Genomic DNA, 22,500 nt, shown 5'->3' on the forward strand with positions numbered 1-22,500 from the left:
ATATCTCTCTCTCTGTCATGCAGGATCATTTCTCTGGATATATCTGGGGCATTTGACATTCTGGCATTCTTCCTTGTATAGCAGCCTTGTTAATGTGGCATACCAGACTACCTTCATACCTAGTTTTATCTCTTCCTCAATTGGCACAGTCAATGTGTTGCTATCAATGGAATTCTCTTCTCTGCCAGTATAGACTGGAGTGCTCCAGCAGAGCGTCTTGGGCCCACACTTGTTCCGAATATACATAACATAAACGACCTCTCAGATGCTGAAGAAACCCTCCCTTCCTTTTTTTTTTTTTTTTTTTTTTTTTTTTTGTATACCTTGGTCGAGGCTCGTATGAGAGCTAACACACAACTCACAGCAAGGAGGCATGAGACAAGAGGGGCGGGAGTGGAAGGGACAAAACAGTGGGGAACAGACACATTAGGTGAACTGTGGAAGGGAGAGGGATGGGGATGGGACGGGGAACATGGCGAAGAGAAGATGGACATTTCAGGGACTTTCAGGAAGGAAAGTAGGAGAAATGAAGGAAGTGGGCTTGGGTGGATTATCGGGGTAGAAAAGATCGAGGATTTGGATGGGGGAAGATAAGAGGTGGTGGTGAACAGCTGTTTTGAAAGCCTGGAGGGAAGAATGGGAAAGAATAGAGTGAGGAAGTTTATTCCAAAGGCGGGAAAAAAGAGGAATGAAAGAGTGAAGATGAGCAGTGATTCGTGATTTTGGTAGTTTTACCAGAAGGGGGTTGTTGGCGGACCTTGAGCGCCCTGTGGAAATGTGGTGGGGACAAATCGCAGAGAGAGCAGGGGGGGCAAGGCTGGAGAGGAGTCGGTAGAAGACAGAAAGACCACCGACCAACCTGCGGTGATTGAGTGAGAGGCCCAAAGACTTAGCTTCATTGCGGGAGATGCTGATGATCTTAAATGCCCTGGTTTCGACAGCGTGAAGCCGAGAAAGGTGGGAGGCAGGAGCACCAGCCCAGAGGGGAGAGCAGTACTCCATCAGGCTACGGACAAAAGCTTTGTAAGTGGTCAGGAGCTCAAGAGGGCCGAGGAAGGACTTAGCACGACGGAGGATTCCCAGTCGGCGACTGGCTTTTGAGGCGAGGTTGGAAATGTGACTTTCCCAGGAAAGGTCATGGCAGATAGTGAGACCTAGAAGCTTGAAAGAAAAGACTTCTTCCAGAGGATTGTTGAGAAAGTGGATGGGGGGTTTTGTAAACGGTCCTTTCGAAGAGACATAGTGAGAGTGTGAGATTTGTCTGGATTGAAAGACATGTTCCACGTGTTGGACCAGTTTGTGATTTTATCCAGATCTGCAGTGAGCGAAGAAGCTGCTGCTTGCCGGTCTGAGGGATGACAGATGGTACGGCAGAGGGTGGAGTCGTCGGCAAAGAGAAATAGAGGATTTTCCAGAGAGTCCGAGAGATCATTGATGAAAACCAGAAAAAGAACAGGGCCCAGAACGCTACCTTGAGGAACTCCAGCCTGCACAGGAAGAGGGGATGAAAGAACTCCATTTAGGGCCACACGTTGACTGCGACAGGAGAGGAAGTCTGCGAGCCATGAGTGGAGATGGCCTTGAATACCATGGGAAGAGAGTTTGGTGAGTAGTGCAGGGTGCCAGACTGTGTCAAAAGCACGTGATATGTCCAGGGATACGGCTCGGATTTCCTGTCTGGCATTGAGGACCTCCATCCATTGATGGGAGAGCAGAAGCAGCATATCCAGGGTTGAGTGACCTGGTCTGAAACCAAATTGATGATTGGAAATCAAGCCATTGGAGAAGAGGAAGGATTTCATATCTGAGGCGATGATGGATTCCATCACCTTGCTGATGATTGGGAGAAGGCTGATTGGTCTGTAGTTATAGGGATCTGTTTTTGCACCTTTTTATGCAGGGCAGTGATGTTAGCAGATTTCCAAGCAGATGGCAGATGACCCTGGGCAAATGAGAGGGTGAATAGAACAGAGAGAGGGTGAGCAAGAGCAGAAGAGCAGGCTTTGAGGACACGTGGGCTGATGCCGTCTGGACCGGTTGCAGAATCTGACTCGAGGTTTGAAAGCAAGCTCTCTACCTTGTCAGGAGAAAAGGACACAGAGTCCAGGGACAGTTGGGTGCGACTGGGTAAAGTGGGTAGAGATAGTGATGGGTTTAGGACACAAGATTTAGCTGCAAACACCGAGTTTAGACATTCAGCTTTATCACGTGTGGAATCAGCAGTGCGGCCATTTGAGGTAAGGGAGGGGATGGAGGGGGAACATACACCAGAAACAGATTTGATTAAACGCCACCAGGATTTTGAGGAGGGAGAGAGGTATGAGAGTTCAGACTTGAGATGAGAAAGATGTTGTTTTCTGGCTCTCCTGAGGGTAGATACACACTTGTTCCGAGCTTTGTGGAAAGAACTGAGATTGCCCTCAGTTGGGTTTGCTTTCCATGAGGCAAAGGCAAGTTGTTTCAGGACAACTGCCTCGCCACAAGCTTCAGTAAACCAAGGGCGGGAGGAAGGGTAAGACAACTGAACACGAGAGGGGATAAATCTGTGCATGAGGGAGAGCAAGTTTCTTTGAAAGAATTCCCAGGATGAGTTGATGTTTGAGAAAGTAGTGATAGGAGACCAGTCTGTAAGTTTGATGGCTGCTCGGAGACCCTGCCAGTCGGCTTGAGTGAAATGCCAGACTCGACGGCGGTGAGGTGGTTCTCTGATAACAGCCAGAGAGATGTCCACTTTAACAAGGACGTGGTCAGAAGAACCAATTGGAGCGAAGGAAGAGCAGCAGATATTGTCAGGGAAATTTGTCAAAATCAGATCCAGAAGAGATGGAGTACCATTGGTTGAGATCCGGGTCGGGAAGTTGACCGATTGAGTCAGTCCCAATGAGTCGCAGAAAGCTTTTGCTGAGGTGCCATGGCAGGTGAGAGAGGTACCCACACCTAGCCAACTGGCGTGATGACAATTGAAGTCACCACATAAGAGGAAGAGAGAGTTTGGATGAGAAGATAGAAGATGGTCCATGTTTTCGGATAGTGAGATGTAGATGGAGTCATCACTGTTCGGTGGACGGTACAGTACACATATAAACATGAGGTGGGAGTGGAGGGGAAGCCGAAGCCAGAGGTATTCCTGGGGGTGTGGGGGAGTGAGAGCAGTGCATGGAGAGTGAGGAATAGAGTCTTTGATGAAGAGAGCAACACCTCCACCAGGACGAGGCTCAGGTCTGTCATACCGTAAGAGGGAGTAGCCAGGGAGAGATACTTGGGAGTCAGACACGTCTTGGGAGAGGAAAGTTTCTGTTAGGCAGATAATGTCTGGTTTGTCAGTGGCAACCTGTATGGAAAGATCTGAAAGGTTTGAGCGAAGGCCCCGGATATTTGAGGTCCACACTTTTAATGAAGAGGAAGGGGAGGAGGCTTTGGGTGCAGGAGGTGGAGGGGGAGGGGGAGGGTAGGACAAGGGACGAGGGGGCAGGTAAGGAGGGTTGCTGAAGGAGTGTGGGGTATTGCAGAACAGCGAGGGGAGGGGGCCGAATGAGGAGAAAAGGCTCTGTGGTGCTGGGGGAGAGGGGGGACAAGAGACAAGGAAGAAGGCAGTTGAGGATTTGAGGAGGTGGAGTGAAGAGATGGAGGGGAGAGGGCAGTGGAGGGAGGCGGGTGGGTGGATGAGAGTGGGGGCAACTTTGAGAAGGAAGAGTGAGGGGGATGAAAGGTGGGAGAAAGGTGAGGGGGGATTTTTGAGAGAGGTGAGAGGGAGGCTTGGAGGAAGAAGAGTGGGATGGTTGCTTTGAGAGTGAGAGTGAGGGGTGAGGGGGGTGAGTTGGCACTGAATTTGGAAAAAAAGAATGGTTGATGGAAAGCGAGCATCCATGGCAAACTGTGGTTTTTAAAAGTTTTAGGTCAGAGATGCGATTTAACACAATTCTTGAAGGGTGCAATGAAGGCGAATTCAGAGCATGGAGAGAAGAAGCGCTGTAATAGTTGGATTTTTTAGGCAAGGAATGAAGGAGAGTTCGAAATGAGAGCAGTCTGTTAAAATAGCAGAAGAGTAGTGCATTGTGAAACAGTAAAGAGTACCACATGTGTGAGAGAGGAAGATGAAGCATTATAAGATCGTTTTTGTTGTTAAAAATAATGTATGAGAGAGTTCAACAGATTAGGTCATGGAAGTGTAAAAAAAAAAAAATTCTTCTTCTTGTTACCCCGCACATGTTGTGAAAAGCAGGGTTAACCAGTTGGTTCACTCTCTGTCTGTCTGTGTCTGACAGACGTCAGTCTCTGATCGAGGAACGACTTCATTTCAATTGAATTTTATATTCCCACTGTAGAACACGGATCGGAACATGAATTGGAACACGAACCTGCAGTTTAGCAGTACTTTGGCTCTTTGAAACTTTGGTTTAGCAGTACTTTGAATTTGGCAAACTGAGTGTGTATGCGTACAGTGTAGTGAAGTAATTGCTTCAGTCTGTCTTTCTGGCAGTCAACTAAAACTGAAAATTATTCCAAACAGGAAATTTACTGTTTGAAGGATGTCATAAAGGACACAAACAAGAACTCCAGTAACAACTGGAAATATGTCTGAGATGGAAACACCACACCTCACAGCACTCTCAGTTCCAGACTTTAGTTCAGAAATCACATCGATCAGTTTTTGTGGCACCCCATGAAGACTGAGAATTTTCCAGAGGACATCCCGATTCACTGAATCAAACACTTTGCGGAGATCAACATGGGCTGCGAGCAGCCCCTGCCGAAACTCTTCTGCGTTCGGTGAGGACGTGAAGAGCAAGGATATGGTCGATCGTTGACCTCTTTGGTGTAAAGCCTGACTGCTCTAGGCGCTGGTGCTCAAGCAGATGGTGGCAAACCCTATCAAGAATTATCCAAGTAAAGAACTTGCTCAGCACTGAGAGCAGCGTCACCCCTCGGTTGCAGTCCTGGCGATCACCCTTCCCTTTCCAGAGAGGGACAACAAGGCCCCTCTTCCAGTCAGTTGGAATGATGTCTGTGTTCCAGGCAGAGCACAGAACTGCATGCAATGACACGAGTACAGCATTTACACTAGCCTTGAGAAGTTCAGCATGGTTGCCACAGATCCCAGGAGCTTTACCTCCTTTCAATTGGTTCACCACAGCCTGTTTCCACAAAATAAGGTGGTTCACAATTGATTGGAAGGTTGGCAATAGGGATAGTGACACCTCTGACATCCATCTTGACAGCTGGTGGATCAGCCTGGTTGGTACAGCTGCTCAAAGTAACTTTTGACTCCTCTGTCAAGAGCTCACCACCCTCCGCTCTAACTGCAGCACATCAAGGAACAGGCTTGAAGGAATGCATTGCACTAATTCCTCTGTCAGCAGGACGAGAATCACCCTACCGCAGGTGACACTCTACCCCTTCAAAGATTCCTCACACATAGGCCTCCTTGTCCATCCTCAACTAACGTTCGGTTTTATCCCTAAGCTCCCTGAACAGCTGAGCTCTGCCATTCACCCTGGCCCTGCAACTAGTCAATGGTATCCAGTCTCCCTTGAGAGACAACGTTATTCTTCTCCTGACGGTGCGTTCCAAGACATGTGCCAGAAACATCAAGAATGGTAGTCTTGAATGCACTCCACAACTCTTCAGAATTTCCCAAAACACACAAACCCCAAAAATCCCCACACAGCCTGTTCAAAAACTCCTCAGCGACCCTTTCATCCCTGAGCTTGCCAACATCCAGCCAAGGCTGGGATGGTACCATTCTCCTGGATTTAAGCAGCAACTTCAGAGTTGCTACAACAAGCCTGTGGTCAGTATTGAGGAACTGAGCACTCCGGTTGACCCTGCAGTTCTGGATCATCCTCCAGCGACCATCAACGAGCACATGGTCAATCTCCTTTGCCACACCACCAGTGTTGGAATACAAAGTCCAGCGATGAGCCTGTGGGCGCTGAAACCATGAACCAGCCACCCTAATTCCATGACTTCTTGCAAAGTCAAGGAACTTACTGCTATTCTGGTTCACAGTTCCAGATCCATGGGGACCAACATGTCTCGTAACCATCCCTGTCAGTACCAGTCGATGCATTGAAATCACCTAAGACTTCACACCTAATTCCCCTGAATCCCAGAGAATCTAAAGCTTTAAACATTACTGGAATCTCCTGCGATGAAGCAGCTTCACAAGATTTGATGTCTTCACATCATGAACATGTCATTGTCCTCTCTGCTTTTGGCGCCTCTCATCTGGTATAACTACCTCTGCTCTCTCAACACTCTAACCCTTTCCAGCTGCACCATGGGTTCTACCAGTTACTCCCTCCTGGTTATCATCCCAAAATCAAGGCCAACTGCACCAACGCCCTTTCTCTTCATCCTCTTTTCTCCTGTTTGTGGAACTGTCTTCCTGAGCATGTACAATCACACTCTTACTTACCTCCAGGGATCCAAGTTGGCTGTACACCAGAAACTCAGGTCATCCACTATCCTTACCCTACATGTTCTGTCCCCATTAACTCTTCCTCTTGTTTGTTGGTTTCCTCCCCTTTTCTCTCGTATCTTTGGTTATTGCATACACTTAGGGCAGGCATGAGAATACCCTAGAGGTATGCACATTCGCCTTTCAAGCTGTCGAGCTTGGGTTAGACTCTCAACCCAGCTGTAAACCGTCGTCCTCGTATTTCACAGCTAGGGCGATTCATCAAGGACGTTAAGCTTGGTGTCCCTTCTGCTGGCATAAGTTAGTGCACAAAATGGAAGACCGAGTTGACGGTATCCTTCGCGAAGACCAACACCATGAAGAAATTGCAAATTCCTGTTCTAACTTACAGGGTGCACTGCATAAACGGCACAGTCGCACGTTCTCCCAGAAAATTATGCTACCCCGAGTATGATGCTGGTACCCCGAATTATGACACCCCGAGTCATGTGCTGTGTACTAAAGAAGAAAAAGAAGAAGACCCCCATACTGCCTCGCTGTCAGTTCATTGCCTTTTTTGCTATCCGTCTCCTCAGCCTTTCATGCACTTAAATTTCTACATGAGGGAGTTAAAGACAGGCCATGTTTGGTTTTAACCTGTTATCAGGTTTAAGGAGAATAATCCAATTCAACTCAGCTGTTTGTCACTGAGGATGTACGTGTATCCTGTATTGTACCTGCCATCATCTTTGACTTCCACAAGTGCACAATGTCCTGCTTTCCTGGGTATTGAGACTCCGATCGAGTCATTGAACCCACTGGGATGAACTAATGACGCATTGATGAATTTGTGAATAGTGGTGACAGTTTCCTCAAATAGCACAATGGAAGGCCTTTGGTTACTTCCAGGGAGGGTGAAAGTCATTGCTGGACAGTTCTTCGGTGGTGGTGGTGGTGGTGGTGGTGACGAGCGTTTTGAAGCCGTGCGGATTTCCTGGTCATTTTGTGACGTTCAAGTGTACAATTACCTGATTTTCCAACATCATTACAAGAATAATGATTTCATTATTACGAAAGGCTTTCTCTCATGGCAATCCGGATGCTAATTTCTCAACTACGTAAGTCGTTGTTTGATTATGATGTTGAGGGGGGGGGGGGAATGACGCAGGGCAATTGTTACAGAACTTTGGCATGACCTCTGTATGACCGTGAAGAAGAGGTAAAAGACTTGCTATAAGTGCTCACTTTGGTGTACTCAAGGTTTTATGAAAAGTCTTTGAACCCATTGGCATCTCATTATGTCACATCTCATTTTGGGCTGGTGCGATGTCCTAGACTGCCGAAAGGTACGCACACTTGCTTCTAAGCTGTCTTGCCTGAGTTTGAATCCCAACCTCTCACAGGCAGAGTGACTCATGAATGGGTGTGCCGTCCCTCGGATGGTCGTTAAACTAGGCTGGCATTGATAGTTGATGGACGGGGAAAATCCCATGGCGTCCTTCGCAAAGAGTCGGTGAGCTATCGCCAGCACCCTGAACAAATTACAAGTTCCTGCTCGAAGCTACAGGGGCACTGCATCAGCGGCATAGCTGCGCTCCCAGCAATAATGCAACCAGCAGCCACAGGCTACAAATACAAAATGAAATGAAAATCCCATGTCTGTTTGTGATACGTGATCAAAGGATTTCACCCATTTGTAGCCGTGACAACCGCACACATTGATTGTTTCAACGGAATTGCTTTACCTTGTATCAATGTGCACTTGGCACACTTATCTAGGCCAAATTCCATTTACATGTCTTTGGAGTACCGTTTCACAAATTTGAGTTGTTCTGCCAATTTTTCGTCATTCGGTGCAAAGAGTTTTAAATCATCCATGCACAGTTGATGTTGTACCTTTCCTGTCTCTTTGGACGTTCTCTTATTGGACGTTGGTGTGTATCTGTGTCTTTGCTCATTAATGAGGTTGCTCGGTGGGTTCAGGGCCAGGCAAAACAGGAGGGACGAAAGGCTGTCATCCCGGGAGATCCCGCATCGTACCTTCACTCCTGGTGTTTCGATCTTTCCTTCGGAGCGTTGCGGTATCAATGTGGTACTCCATATCTCCATTGCTTTATCAATTTGTTTGATTATTTGGGAGTTGATGTTGTACAATTGCTTGCATTTTATAATCCATGAATGCAGGACACTATCAAAAGCTTTTTTGTTGTCGATCCATGCTGTGGACAATTTACTTCTTCTCGTTTTACAGTTTTTGAGTATAGCCTTGTTTAGTAGTAGGTGATCCATTGTTCCGTGGCATCCTTTCTTACATCCCTTCTCTTCTGTTCTGCCTCTCGGTCTCCTTGTTGTGTTAAGTGATGGTGCATCATTTCTGTGATGATTACTGTCAGAAGATTGTATGTTGTTGGTCAGCATGTTATTGGTCTATACTTGAGGTAATTGTGTTTCTTCAGATTTTGGGATGACAAATAAAGGGCAAAGTCACAGTAAGTACATATAGACCTTATCGGCCGTTCATCATCTCGAGACAGCTGGAGTTTTTTTAATTGCTTCCGGGTTTCTTTATTTATTTTCCATTGGAGCGGACAGTGTGTCTGTCCGCCTGTCCAAGCCACAACTCTTATTACCATTTGAGCTTATATCATCAAATTTTCAACAAACCTTTATAATGAGAATATGAAGAACACTAATTAATGGAATTTAGTTGTTTTTTTTAAAAATCTGTTTTCATCAGGTTTCTTTTCAGTCCAAAGTGGACATGGACGGACTTTGCATTTTTTTCCTCGAGTTTTTTAATGCATTGGATTTTTTTTTTATGCAATTAACACATGAAATTATTATTTGTGCCTGTTGTTTTTGGCCTTAAAAACAGTAAGTTACCTATTTGGAATGATTTTATTTGACTGCCAATTACCTTAATCTGTGTGAATGCACACTGGAAGAGATTCCGTACATTTTGTCCAATTTATACCAAAGTACTGCTAAACTGCAAGTTTGTGTTCAAAGTACAAAATTCATTCGAAATCAAGTCATTCCTTGATCATAGACTGATGTCTATCAGACAGACAGACAGACATAATGAACCAATTGCTTAACTCCGTTTTGTGATATGCACATCATGCTTGGGGTAATAATAGTGGGCCGCTTTCCTATATCTCGAACCTTCTCTTATCCCTTTATTTTTCATTCCCCACCACCCACAACCCACCTCAAGCCCCCAACCCAACCCAACCCAACTCCACAGGGCTGATGACCAAAACTATCCCACTCCACCCTCTCGCCGTCCCCTTCAACTCAAGAGCAGGTTAAACCATTAAAGAGCTCACCAACTAAGTGAGAAGTTCAGGACCCACCACCAAAGAAACAGCAGTGGGATTTCAACCCAGACCTTTCTAGTTGCTATGCACTTCCTCTGAGCACTGACGCGAGTGCACCAATTACCCGGAGGGATAGCACGGCAAAAAAACTTTATGGACAACACTATGTCCCGTCTATAGTTTAACAGGTGAAACCAACGTACGACACGAAACAGAAGGATATTTAATAATAATTTATAAATTCCGACTGTCTACCTTTCAAACACTAATACCATTTAATAACTTCCCATCACAATGAATTTAAAAGAAACGCTCAATGATTTTAAAACTCCACAAAGTTACACATGACAGGTTTCAATGCAGTTTTGAATTAACTCACGACTTTCAAGTCAGCAACTTATCTCATGTACCCAGTTTAAAACCCCAGCAGGATTCAAATTGATGTCATAGTCAGTTGTGGTCATGTTTGAAGCAAAGCTGTCTTGCCCCGATGAGTGTGCACAGATTGAAGTCCGACAGGCCAGTCACATTGCAAGTCTCCAGAGGGTGACCTTCATATCACCAAAGCAAGCAGATGAATCCGAGTCCACCACTCACCTCTAAGGACCACACTGCAGACCGACAGTGCTGTGGAGTGAGGAAGAGAACACTGGCCCTTTGCCTTTTCAATTTGACCAGAGAGGAATTGCCTGCTTGAATGTCGTCTCCAAGACACCAGCAAGGCAGTCGAGGTTCGCCGAGAACCCAACCTGCCAGCAGATAAGATTGACCAGCATCTGCAGAGGTGGAGCTGGTTATTGAGTCAGGGCTTTGGAGTTTTTTTTTGTTGTTTTTTGTATACCTTGTCGAGGCTCGTATGAGAGCTAACACACAACTCACAGCAAGGGGTCATGAGACAAGAGGGGTGGGAGTGGAAGGGACAAAACAGTGGGGAACAGACACATTAGGTGAACTGTGGAAGGGAGAGGGATGGGGATGGGACGGGGAACATGGCGAAGAGAAGATGGACATGACAGGGACTTTCAGGAAGGAAAGCAAGGGAATTGAAGGAAGTGGGCTTGGGTGGATTATCGGGGGTAGAAAAGATCGAGGATGTGGATGGGGGAAGATAAGAGGTGGTGGTGAACAGCTGTTTTGAAAGCCTGGAGGGAAGAATGGGAAAGAATAGAGTGAGGAAGTTTATTCCAAAGGCGGGAAAAAAGAGGAATGAAAGAGTGAAGATGAGCAGTGATTCATGATTTTGGTAGTTTTACCAGAATGGGGTTGTTGGCGGACCTTGAGCGCCCTGTGGAAATGTGGTGGGGACAAATCGCAGAGAGAGCAGGGGGGGGGGGCAAGGCTGGAGAGGAGTCGGTAGAAGACAGAAAGACCACCGACCAACCGGCGGTGAGAGAGTGAGAGGCCCAAAGACTCAGCTTCATTGCGGGAGATGCTGATGATCCTAAATGCCCTGGTTTCGACAGCGTGAAGCCGAGAAAGGTGGGAGGCAGGAGCACCAGCCTAGAGGGGAGAGCAGTACTCCATCAGGCTACGGACAAAAGCTTTGTAAGTGGTCAGGAGCTCAAGAGGGTCGAGGAAGGACTTTGCACGACAGAGGATTCCCAGTCGGCGACTGGCTTTTGAGGCGAGGTTGGAAATGTGACTTTCCCAGGAAAGGTCATGGCAGATAGTTAGACCCAGAAGCTTGAAAGAAAAGACTTCTTCCAGAGGATTGTTGAGAAAGTGGATGGGGGGGGGGGGGTTTCTAAACGGTCCTTTCGAAGAGACATAGTGAGAGTGTGAGATTTGTCTGGATTGAAAGACATGTTCCACGTGTTGGACCAGTTTGTGATTTTATCCAGATCTGCAGTGAGCGAAGAAGCTGCTGCTTTATGGTCTGAGGGATGACAGATGGTACGGCAGAGGGTGGAGTCGTCGGCAAAGAGAAATAGAGGATTTTCCAGAGAGTCCGAGAGATCATTGATGAAAACCAGAAAAAGAACAGGTCCCAGAACGCTACCTTGAGGAACTCCAGCCTGCACAGGAAGAGGAGATGAAAGAACTGAATGAAAGAGTTGCTGAATGAAAGAGTTGAAGAGATGAAAGAGTTGCTGAACCAGTCGTGGTTAGCATGAAACGCTCTCAAAATGCTCTTTGCTGTTTGAGCCTAGTTTTAAAATAAACTTGGCCACAGGACATGCCACAGCTGGTCCTTCTCTCACAGGTCACATTGTGTTCTCCTACTTTTTGACACCCGATTGACTATTTCATGGTCGTGTGGCACAAAGTCACTTCGAAGCCTGCCGTTGAGGTGTCTACATGCCTTGGTGTCTTCAAACACTCTCTCTCAATAATAACTTTCTCCCAATCTGTTTCTCTTTCATGTGGAAGTATAGTTTGGACACATTAGTCTAAACACAGCTTTATCTTGAGTGATTTGGCCGGACACTTGGACATTACTCAGCCCAGCACTACAGCCTGTAACTGCACAAATGCCCTTTTATCACAATACTTACCAGAGAGTACATTCGTACTCTCTATGTAGAGTTTAATTTTGGTTGCCTTTTACCACAGTATATACCTTAACATTTTCAATTATGCGGTCTGTATTATATATCCGGAACATGGTGAAGAACCAAGTCTTCAAACTCTCACCCCTCGAGCAATTTATTTTTCAATCAAATACCGTTGAATACTTCAATCGATGTATATAAGAGAGATGTTTGTCTGTCTGTGTGGGTCGCCATTTTTCTCAGAGATAGCCAAACGGATCTTTGTCAAACTGTCACAGGTTAATCAGTGAGTGCAGAGTGTTTTAGGCAACAACAACAAAAATAATTGAAAATTTGAAAACAAGTTGGATTTCTTTTGGATTTTTTTTTTCAAACGCTCGATTGTGCCTAAGCCTTTGTAGCTATGTGAAAGCTAATATTAAATGATCCTCGACCCCATTCCTTAGTGGGTGCAGGGAAGTGTTTTAGACTGCCATAAAAAACATTTGATTTCTTCAAAATGCCAACAGGATCAGAACAGCACCGGGTACCCACTGAGCAATACTGGTTACTCCTGCTAGTAAAGTAGGCCATGAGCCAATGTGGTGGGTCGGTATCAGTCTGAGGGAGCAAGGCTAATTGTGATTTTTAAAAATATATATATTTTTTTTTAGCAAGGCTGGGGTCACGAGAGATGGAAAATACGTGATAGCAGTGTGTAGCTCTTTCCCTTCTTTGTTTTATCACCCCATACACAACCCTACCCCAAAGGTCGCCAGTTGCCAGACTTTTCACCCAAAATGTATAGTCATTGTCAGTCTCATGAGCATGTATGCCGATATAGCATGTGACACAGTCAGCACGTTTGCAGGCAAAAGGAAACTAAGAGCACTCAAAATCATCAGTACCAACAACGTGATGCAAAACACCTTCGCCCATTTGGGAAAGGAACGGTATGTTAATTATGACCTTCATGGATAAGTTGGAGAAATTCACATGCCTCCTGTATGGAGCTAAATCTGATGCAACAAAAGTGAATGGTTTGAGATATCACCTATTTTTTGCCAAAAAAGCTGAGATTGAGAGTCACAAACTGCCACCTTGCAAAGATTGTTTACACAGGCATGCACACACAATGGGCCAACCATCAAACTGCCATTCTGGAAGAGGAGTCTGCAGAGGAACCCAGAGGAACCTACTCCCATCGGGAGAGGCTGGTGCTGGGAGACCCAGGATGGACATGTACAGCTGGCAGTAGACTGGATGGACGGACAAACTGCACCTCCAGCTGTGCTTGCGCTACTGGCTTGTACTTGTCCCAAAAGGTGGAAGCTTCCCAAGTGAGTATGCATGGCCAGTGGCCTCAAGTGCACGGACATGTGCAAACTCAGCACCTGTGAAAATCAGCAAACACCTGTCGAGAGTGATGACAGTTCTGCCGAAGGTGAGTCATGTGACGGAGGATGATGACTGAGCCATTCCTTCAAGTATACTGTATCAAGAACAATTTGCATGATTATGCTTCACACACAGGATATGATTTATCCTTTGTGTTCATAAGAACTTCTGTGACTTACACACCTTGACTTGTGTGAAAGCATGTATTGTGTCGAACAGTACTGAAAATCAGGATAAACGTCACTTTTACATGTACATATATAACCATACAATTGATGCTTCTGCAAGAAATAGTGTAAATGTAGTATGGATCCACTGTATGTCTTAAAATAGATTATATTTCATCCAGAAGGAGTTTGTGTATGATTTACCGATTGCAATATGATTCTCTGGCACAAATTAATGAAATAATAAGAATAAGTGCTGACCTACAACTAGGTAGGCAGGCCTTGTGGCTATTATTGTCAACACTACTGATTGTGTTGGAACCAGTTGGACTGTGATTGCATTTGATTGATTGGGACTGATGTTGAGTCACGGGTGGTATGGTCGGTGTTTGAGCGAGTATGACGAGTTGGGCTCTTTTTATGTCAAGCCTGCACCAACACAGGCCGTCGTCGTTTCCGACAATCATCATGCAAATTTCAAAAATGTTTAATTGACTCTGTTGCCATTGCCTAATTATTCTGAGGTAGGCCTTTAGTGAATTAATTCACACAATATACATAACACCAGGAATGGCCTTCTCTGCATAAGAGTTTGGGGATGCGGTTTGATTGCAGAGTTGGGGAATGCGGTTTGGGTGCGAAATTAGGGAATGCGGTTTGGGTGCGAAATTAGGGAATGCGGTTTGGGTGCGGAGTTGGGAATACGGTTTGGGTGTGGAGTTGGGGAATGCGGTTTGGGTGTGAAGTTGGGGAATGCGGTTTGGGTGTGAAGTTGGGGAATGCGGTTTGGGTGTGGAGTTGGGGAATGCGGTTTGGGTGTGGCGTTGGGGAATGTGGTTTGTTCCTTGAACATTTCAGATTTTTTGCCTCCTCCCTTATTCCTCAGCTGAGTATTTTGAAACTGATCATCAGAGATGACCGTCAGAGCTGCTCGGATATATTATTTAATTAGCAATTTTTTGATGGCTTCCCATCGAGATATATATATATATATATGTATATGTATATATATATATATATATGTATATGTATATGTATATATATATATATATATATATATATGTATATGTATATATATATATATATGTATATGTATATGTATATATATATATATATATATATATATGTATATGTATATATATATATATATGTATATGTATATGTATATATATATATATGTATATGTATATGTATATATATATGTATATGTATATATATATATATATATATATATATATATGTATATATATATATATATATGTATATGTATATATATATATATACCAGGATATATGTATATATATACCAGTATATATATAACTAGAATGCACTACCGAGTGCATTCTAGTTACCTCCGCCACCGAAGGTGCATGTAGGTTATGTTTTCACCACTGTCTGTCTGTCTGTGAGCACGATATCTTAAAAAGTTATGGATAAAAAATTCGGACAAAACTTTGACAGGCTCGAGTTTGTGACAACTTTTTTGACGAGGATGAATTGGTTAGATTTTGGTGAAGATACGAATCTGAGAATTTTTACTTTTTATTTTATTTTTTAAAGTGATTTTTCACCATTGAGAGATAGGACCAAAAACAACACATAGCATGATGTCTCAAAATGTTGTGGACACATTCGGATGAAACTTGGTGAATGAAATGGTTAAGTGACAAGAACAAGCCGATTTGATTTTGGAGTTCTGGATCCAGATCTGGCCTATCGGTGGGATACAAAATGTAACATGTTCAGTCTGGCGAAGGTACGGGCTCTATCGAGTTTCATTTTAGTTTGTTTCTGTGCTGACGCTTGTATTATGCAAATGAAAGATCCAAAGACACAATCTCAATACATTGTTCTTCCTTTTACCTGCCAGCTTGATGAACCTGAATGTCATGATCTTGGTGCAGACTTCAACCAATGGCCGGATGCCCTCTCAATGCCATCACATCCCGTTTCCGATTAGTTCTCGCACTCACTTTTGGCCTGGGAACCAGGAGTCCCAGTGCAGGAAGAGTATAATCTACTTGAAAAGGAAATCAAGTGTGGGAAAAGGTAAACTGCTCGGCACCATTACCATCGTGGACGTCATAACTGTATTGGTCCCAAAACTCCCAAGGAATTACGGAGAGTTTCTCATTTCGCCTCATCCGTATGCTTCCAACAAATAAATCAGTTTCATGAAACTTTTTTCCCGAAAGGAAAAACCGGGAGCAAATGAATATCCAAGTCGTTTTAAAATGAGAAAATGAAAGGACAAAAGTTGATGGGATTAGACACGATATGTCCAGGAGAGAAATTGTGCCAGAACAAAGGTAATTGAGAGAGATTAGAGGATGAGAGCAAAATTATGTGGATGGAATATTACAAGAGATTCATTACCATTCCGTAGCCACAAATAAGACTGAGCGACCTGATGTGCGACTCTGAAATGAAAAAGGCACGTTTTATTTATTGTTGAACCATTCGAGGAAGGGAACAGGTGTGTCGTAGCAGCACCTGGCACATCCGTGAGGTTAATCACAATAACTGGAATACCTAGACTGAAGATGCATGCAATTCGGTTCATGGGTTCGTCACACTCAAAATGATGGAAGAATACAACTTTTATTTCATAACTTCATAACAATGTATTTATTGAGGGAGGACCAATCCCTCACTGGGTGGAATTGGAATGAGGACTTCTCGTGCAGAGGGAACAGAAGTCTTTCACAAGTTCACAACAAATGACGAGTATTGTTTGTCATGAATGAAAACCCACACAGAGGAAGGTGGGGTTAGATTCCACCCCCACCTCTTACATCCAAACTCCTGATATGGTAAGGGGTAACTCTCAAATATCTAACTATAACAATATAATCCACAGCTGTTAGGATATACTGATTCGGACATTATTTTGTCTGGACATTAGGATATCTTTTGAGTCTACAACCAGTCCAGATGGCATCAGCCCCACATGTCCTAAAAAACCTGCTCTGCTGCTCTTGCTCACCCTCTCTCTGTTCTACTCACCCTCTCATTTGCTCAAGGTCATCTGCCATCTGCTTGGAAATCTGCTAACATTACCATTCTGAATAAAAACAGTGCAAAAACAGATCCCTGCAACTACAGACAAATCAGCCTTCTCCCAATCATCAGCAAGGTTATGGAATCCATCATCACTTCCGACATTAAAATTTTCCTCTTCTTCAATGGCTTGATTTCTGATCATAAATTTGGTTTCAGACCAGGTCACTCTACCCTGGGCATGCTGCTTCTGCTCTCCCAACAATAGATGGAGATCCTGAATGCCAGACATGAGATAAGAGCCATATCCGTAGACATATCACGTGCTTTTGACACTGTCTGGCACCCCGCCCTGCTCAGCAAACTCTCTTCTTATGGTATCCAAGGCCATCTCCACTCATGGCTCACAGACTTCCTCTACTGTCGCAGTCAACGTGTGGTCCAAAATGGAGTTCTTTCATCCTCTCTTCCTGTCCAGGCTGGAGTTCCTTAAAGCAGTGTTTTGGGCCCTGTTCTTTTTCTGGTTTTAATCAACGATTTCTCCGACTCTGGAAAATCCTCTTTATCTCTTTGCTGATGACTCCGCCCTCTGCCGTACCATCTGCCGTCTCTCAGATCAGCAAGCAGCAGCCTTTTCACTCTCTGCAGATCTGGATAAAATAACAACCTGGTCCAACACGTGGAACATGTCTTTCAATCCGTACAAATCTCGCACTATCACTATGTCTCTCCAAAAGGACCATCTGGAAACCGAAAGGACTCCCCCCCCCCCAATCTCCTTTCTCAACAATACTCTAGAAGAAGTCCTTTCATTCAAGCTTCTGGTCTTACTATCAGCCATGATCTTTCCTGTGAAAGCCACATTTCCAAGCTGGCCTCCAAAGTCAGTCACTGACTGGACATTCTCTGTCGTGCATCATCCTTCCTTGGCACACATGAGCTCCTGACCACATTCAAAGCTTTCACCCACAGCCTGATGGAGTACTGCTCTCCTCTCTGGGCTGGTGCTCCCACCTCTCACCTTTCTCGGCTTCACGCTGTGGAAACCAAGGCATTTAGGATCATTGGTATCTCCCGTGATGACGCTGAGTGTTTGGGTCTCTCACTCTCTCACTGCAAGCAGGTCAGTGGTCTTTCTGTTGTGTACTGTCTCCTCTCCAGCCTCAGCTCCCCACCCCCACCCCCTTGCTCTGTCTGTGATCTGTCCCCCCAATATTTCTGCAGGGCGCTGAAGTTCCATCAGGAATCCCCTTCTGGTAAAACTACCAAAATCAAGAATCACTGCTCACCCTCACTCTTTCATTCCTCTTTTTTCCCCACCTTTGGAACAAACTCCCACACTCTCTTCAATCCCACTCTTCCCTCCAAGTCTTCAAAACATCTGTTTACTAGTATCTCTTATCTTCCCCCATGCAAAACCGTGATCTCTTCTACCCCCGTTAATATGCCCTAATCCCACCTCGTTCAAATTACCTGCTTTCCTTCCTGAAAGTCCTTGTAGTGTCCATCTTGTTTACCGTGTGTACCCCACCCCATCCCTCTACCTTCCACAGATCTCCTAAAGTCTCTGTTCCCCACCGTTTTGTGCTTCCCTCTCCCGCCCCTCTTGTCTCCTGCTCCCCTTGTTATACGTTCTGTGTGTGAGCTCTTATATGAGCCTCGACATTGTATATTAAAAAACAAAACAAGCCTGTTACCTTGTTGAGTTTCTGGGACTCTTTCTAAAGGTTCCCCCACGTTATGCAATGTCTTTCTGTGGCGTGGGATTGGGGGGAGGGGTGTTGCCCCACATTTCTCAAAACAAGTAATATCTTTTCTACAGATAGTTTTTGTATCTATTTTGCATTGATTCTGAGATGTGGAGCAAGCATTATACTCAAAGTGTATAGAATCACAATAACTCGAATCATGAGGTCAAAAACAAACGGTGAACTTGAGTGTGGGTGATGAGTTTTCAAACCCCTGGCAGAATGAACAGGAATCATCTTTGTCTGATTACTGTACTTTTTATCTCCCATTCCCTTCCGAAACCACCCCTTTAAAGAAGCAGCATTGGCCCATGATGGCGTGGTTATGGGATACCATGAACAGCATCATGTGATCAAACACCACCACCACCTTCTCCTCTGTCAGAAGGTATGCTAAGTTAAAATGTCCACCCCTAATGTACACCATCTTGTTTTCTTTCACAAATAAAACATTCAACAATCTTTGTTGGCAATCTTATCCGAGTCACATCTTTCTCTGGAATGGAACCAATTAACCTTCCCGTTTAGGCCTCGGTCTCATGGAAATGCCATGGTGGTCCCATGGCTCTGTGTGCATGGACTACAAATTGTATTAGAATATACATTTCGTAACTTTTGAACTTGAAAACACTGCGAATTTGACTGTATACAACAAATATTGCATACAACAAAGCTGTAATCAGTCCACCCTGTGCAGTGGATCACAACACCACCCCATATTAAATAGAGATTGTTTTAATATTTCAAGAACATTTCACCTATTTAAGGAATTCTAAACTTCTGATGTGAAGCAACTTATTAACCCATCCATGGTTAAAATGTCAGCAAAATCCATCATGGCAAAGGTGTCCTGGCTTAGTGTCTTTTGTCCTCCATTGATAATTTAATTGTGATGTCATTCCACACCTGTTTGCTTTGCTGTTAAATGTGTGGAGATGACTTCTAAAACTCTCTCAAAGTATTTTCCGTTTGATGAATTAGGTCGACTCTCAAACTAGCCTACCTACAAACTAGCCTACTAGTAGGCTAGTTTGAGAGAGTAGACCTAATTCATCAAACGGAAAATACTTTGAGAGAGTTTTAGAAGTCATCTCCACACATTTAACAGCAAAGCAAACAGCAGGGTGAAGCAATTGGTTCATTGTGTCTTTCAGTCTGTCTGTAAAGTGCACACCTCAGTCCATGATTGAGGAACTACTTCATTTCAATTGAATGTTATATTTTGAACATTGTGGAACATGAATGAGAACATTAATTGGAACACGAACGTGCAGTTTAGCAGAACTGACGGACAACGATATTTGTGGTTTCGGTATTTGCGGACCTTGTGTATTCTTGATTCATAAAATGTGACCTGCTCCTACATCCGCGGCCTGTGCTTCGCATATTAGAGGGTTTTTTTTCGCGTTTATTTGTGTTTTTTTCGTGGGTATATTCACAGATTTTTTTCGTGGGTGTATTCACGGTTTGTCATGGGTGTTTTCGCGTTTTTTTCGTTTTTCCATATTCGTATATTCATATTCGCGTTTTTTTCGTTTTTTCCATATTCGTATATTCATATTCGCGTTTTTTGGGGGGTTTTTTTGCGGGTGTATTCATGTTTGTTTGGTTTTTTTTTTGCTTCTTCGTCAGCGTATTTGCAGTTTTTTTCTGCTTTTTTTGCAGGCATATTGATGGTTTTTATTCGCAGGTGTATTCGTTGTTTTTTTCCCGCTTTTTCGCCGGTATATTTGCAGTGTTTTCCACTCTTTTGCAGGCATGCTGAGTGTTTTTTCACGGCTGTATTCGCGATTTTTTTTTTAAATTGTTTTCTGTTTTTTGGCGGGTGTAATTCATGCTTTTTCCTTGCCTTTTCACAGGCATATTCTCTATTTATTTTTTTTTTCACAGGTGTATTCACGGGTTTTTTCATCTTTTTCCCCGGCATATCCGTGTTTTTTTTCTTATTTTTTTCACAGGCGTATGCGCCTTGTTTTCGTGGGCGTATTCACAGTTTTTCACGGGTGTATTCGCGGTTTTTCACAGGCGTATTTGCGGTTTTTCACGGACGTATTTGCGGTTTTTCACAGGCGTATTCGCGGTTTTTCACAGGCGTATTTGCGGTTTTTCACGTGCGTATTCGCGGTTTTTCATGGGCGTATTCGCGGTTTTTCATGGGCGTATTCGCGGTTTTTCATGGGCGTATTCGCGGTTTTTCATGGGCGTATTCGCGGTTTTTCATGGGCGTATTCGCGGTTTTTCATGGGCGTATTCGCGATTTTTCACGGGCGTATTCGCGGTTTTTCACGGGCGTATTCACGGTTTTTCACGGGCGTATTCACGGTTTTTCACGGGCGTATTCGCGGTTTTTCACGGGCGTATTCGCGGTTTTTCACGGGCGTATTCGCGGTTTTTCACGGGCGTATTCGCGGTTTTTCACGGGCGTATTCATGGTTTTTTTTGTGGGTATACAGTCATCCCCCATTTATCGCGAGGGTTACGTTCCAAACCCCTCCCCCCCCCCCACGAGAAGTGAAAATCCGCGATGAATGGACGCCTCCCCAAAAAATGCCTATTTTTTTTATAAACGCGGTGTATAAACACGATTGGGTTTTATTTATATCGAGTGATTATTAAATGCTGGGTGGTGTGTAAACACGATTTTTGTTTGATTTATATCGAGTGATTATTAAACGCTGGGCGGTGTGTAAACACGATTGGGTTTTATTTATATCGAGTGATTATTAAACGCTGGGTGGTGTATAAACACGATTGGGTTTGATTTATATCGAGTGATTATTAAACGCTGGGTGGTGTATTAACACGATTGGGTTTTATTTATATCGAGTGATTATTAAATGCTGGGCGGTGTGTAAACACGATTGGGTTTGATTTATATCGAGTGAATATAAACCTTCCTCTGGCGCTTTGGTTCCTTGCCAGAAGCCTTAGAACGTGCATGGTGTTTGGGCGGCATCGTAGGGCTTGGAGAAAAAAACGTAGAAAATATTCGAAGTTCACAAGCAAAACTTTGTCTCGTGCGTTGTGTGACTGGTCGAGCGCCACTCGTTATAATTTATTGCTTAAATAATTTATATTTTATATATTATTACCGCGATATACTGGGGGAATTCACAGAAAAAATTAGGTAGGTTCCAAGGGAAAAACCGTGATGAACCGGGGGCGCGATAGGTGAACCGCGATTTAGCGGGGGATTACTGTATTCACAGTTTTTCACGGGATTTCAATTTTTCCCCTGATGAATCATGAACCGCCGGGAACCTATGCCCCTTTCTCGCATTGAAGCAATGCCCCAACAGTCATGGATTCCACGTTCGCATCATTTTTCAGGAACATATTCCCTGCGAATGTTGGGGTCCGACAGTACTTTGGCTCCAAATTTGACAAAATGTCCAGAAACTCATCCCGAACAAGCATGCGTACAGAGGAGGAAGGTAATTTTCTTTAGTTTGTCTGCCTGTCTGGCAGTCAAACAAAATTGCCATACCAGAAACTTACTGTTTATAAGGACGACATAAGGTCACAAACACCAAGCACGACAAACTAATGTAATGTGTTCAATAAGGTGGTGTAAAAGACTCTGCATCAATGGCGATAAACGACTGGAATTTCTTTTTCTACAGCCTTTAAAATCTTAATTTTATTTTTATTGAATTATTCACTACAACACAAGAAGACAAATCGCGTAAATGGAACTTTCAAAACCCTTCCGTTTAGCAGTACCTGGGCAAAATGTCATTTTACACCATCTCAACCAATCAAATGTGATTGGACAAAATACTGTATATATAGATTGTGCTTGGAAATGCAAACCAAGAGTATTATATAAAAGATGCTTAACATGTCCTTTTTCTCAAGACTGTGCAGGGTCAGGTGTTCTATAAACCCTCCAGTTTTTGTATATTATATTGCTCGTTTCTCTTCTCCTCTAAAATAGCAGAGTGCCGGTGAATGGCCCAATGTAGTGATGTCACGGAAAACTGTCAATTTGTTGTT

General features: G+C 44.1%; 1 protein-coding gene and 1 long non-coding RNA gene across 4 annotated transcripts in view; both read left to right on the forward strand.

Annotated features, from left to right (window-relative positions):
• The window catches only part of LOC147031074 (uncharacterized), a 56,447-nt gene extending 44,998 nt beyond the window's left edge, over window positions 1-11,449 (forward strand). The window contains exon 3 of the long non-coding RNA XR_015056654.1: window positions 8,384-11,449. This is a non-coding gene — a long non-coding RNA (uncharacterized LOC147031074). The remainder of the gene's footprint in view (window positions 1-8,383) is intronic.
• A 5-nt stretch (window positions 11,450-11,454) lies between these two features.
• Window positions 11,455-22,500, forward strand: part of LOC147031075 (uncharacterized) — a 115,217-nt gene continuing 104,171 nt past the window's right edge. The window contains exons 1-3 of one of the 3 annotated variants that reach the window (XM_085875786.1): window positions 11,493-13,635; window positions 15,627-15,805; window positions 18,801-18,892. Coding sequence is in view for 1 of the 3 variants with exons in the window: in XM_085875787.1 (XP_085731913.1) it covers window positions 13,542-13,635; window positions 18,801-18,892 (186 nt within the window). In the remaining 2 variants the exon portion in view is untranslated. Of the gene's footprint in view, window positions 13,636-15,626; window positions 18,893-22,500 lie in introns of all 3 variants that reach the window. The other 2 variants (XM_085875787.1, XM_085875785.1) reach the window with 2 other exon arrangements.

The sequence above is a fragment of the Eptatretus burgeri genome, chromosome 3 (genome assembly GCF_056783735.1).
Source record: "Eptatretus burgeri isolate ZD-2024b chromosome 3, Ebu_testis_v1, whole genome shotgun sequence".
NCBI lineage: Eukaryota > Metazoa > Chordata > Myxini > Myxiniformes > Myxinidae > Eptatretus > Eptatretus burgeri.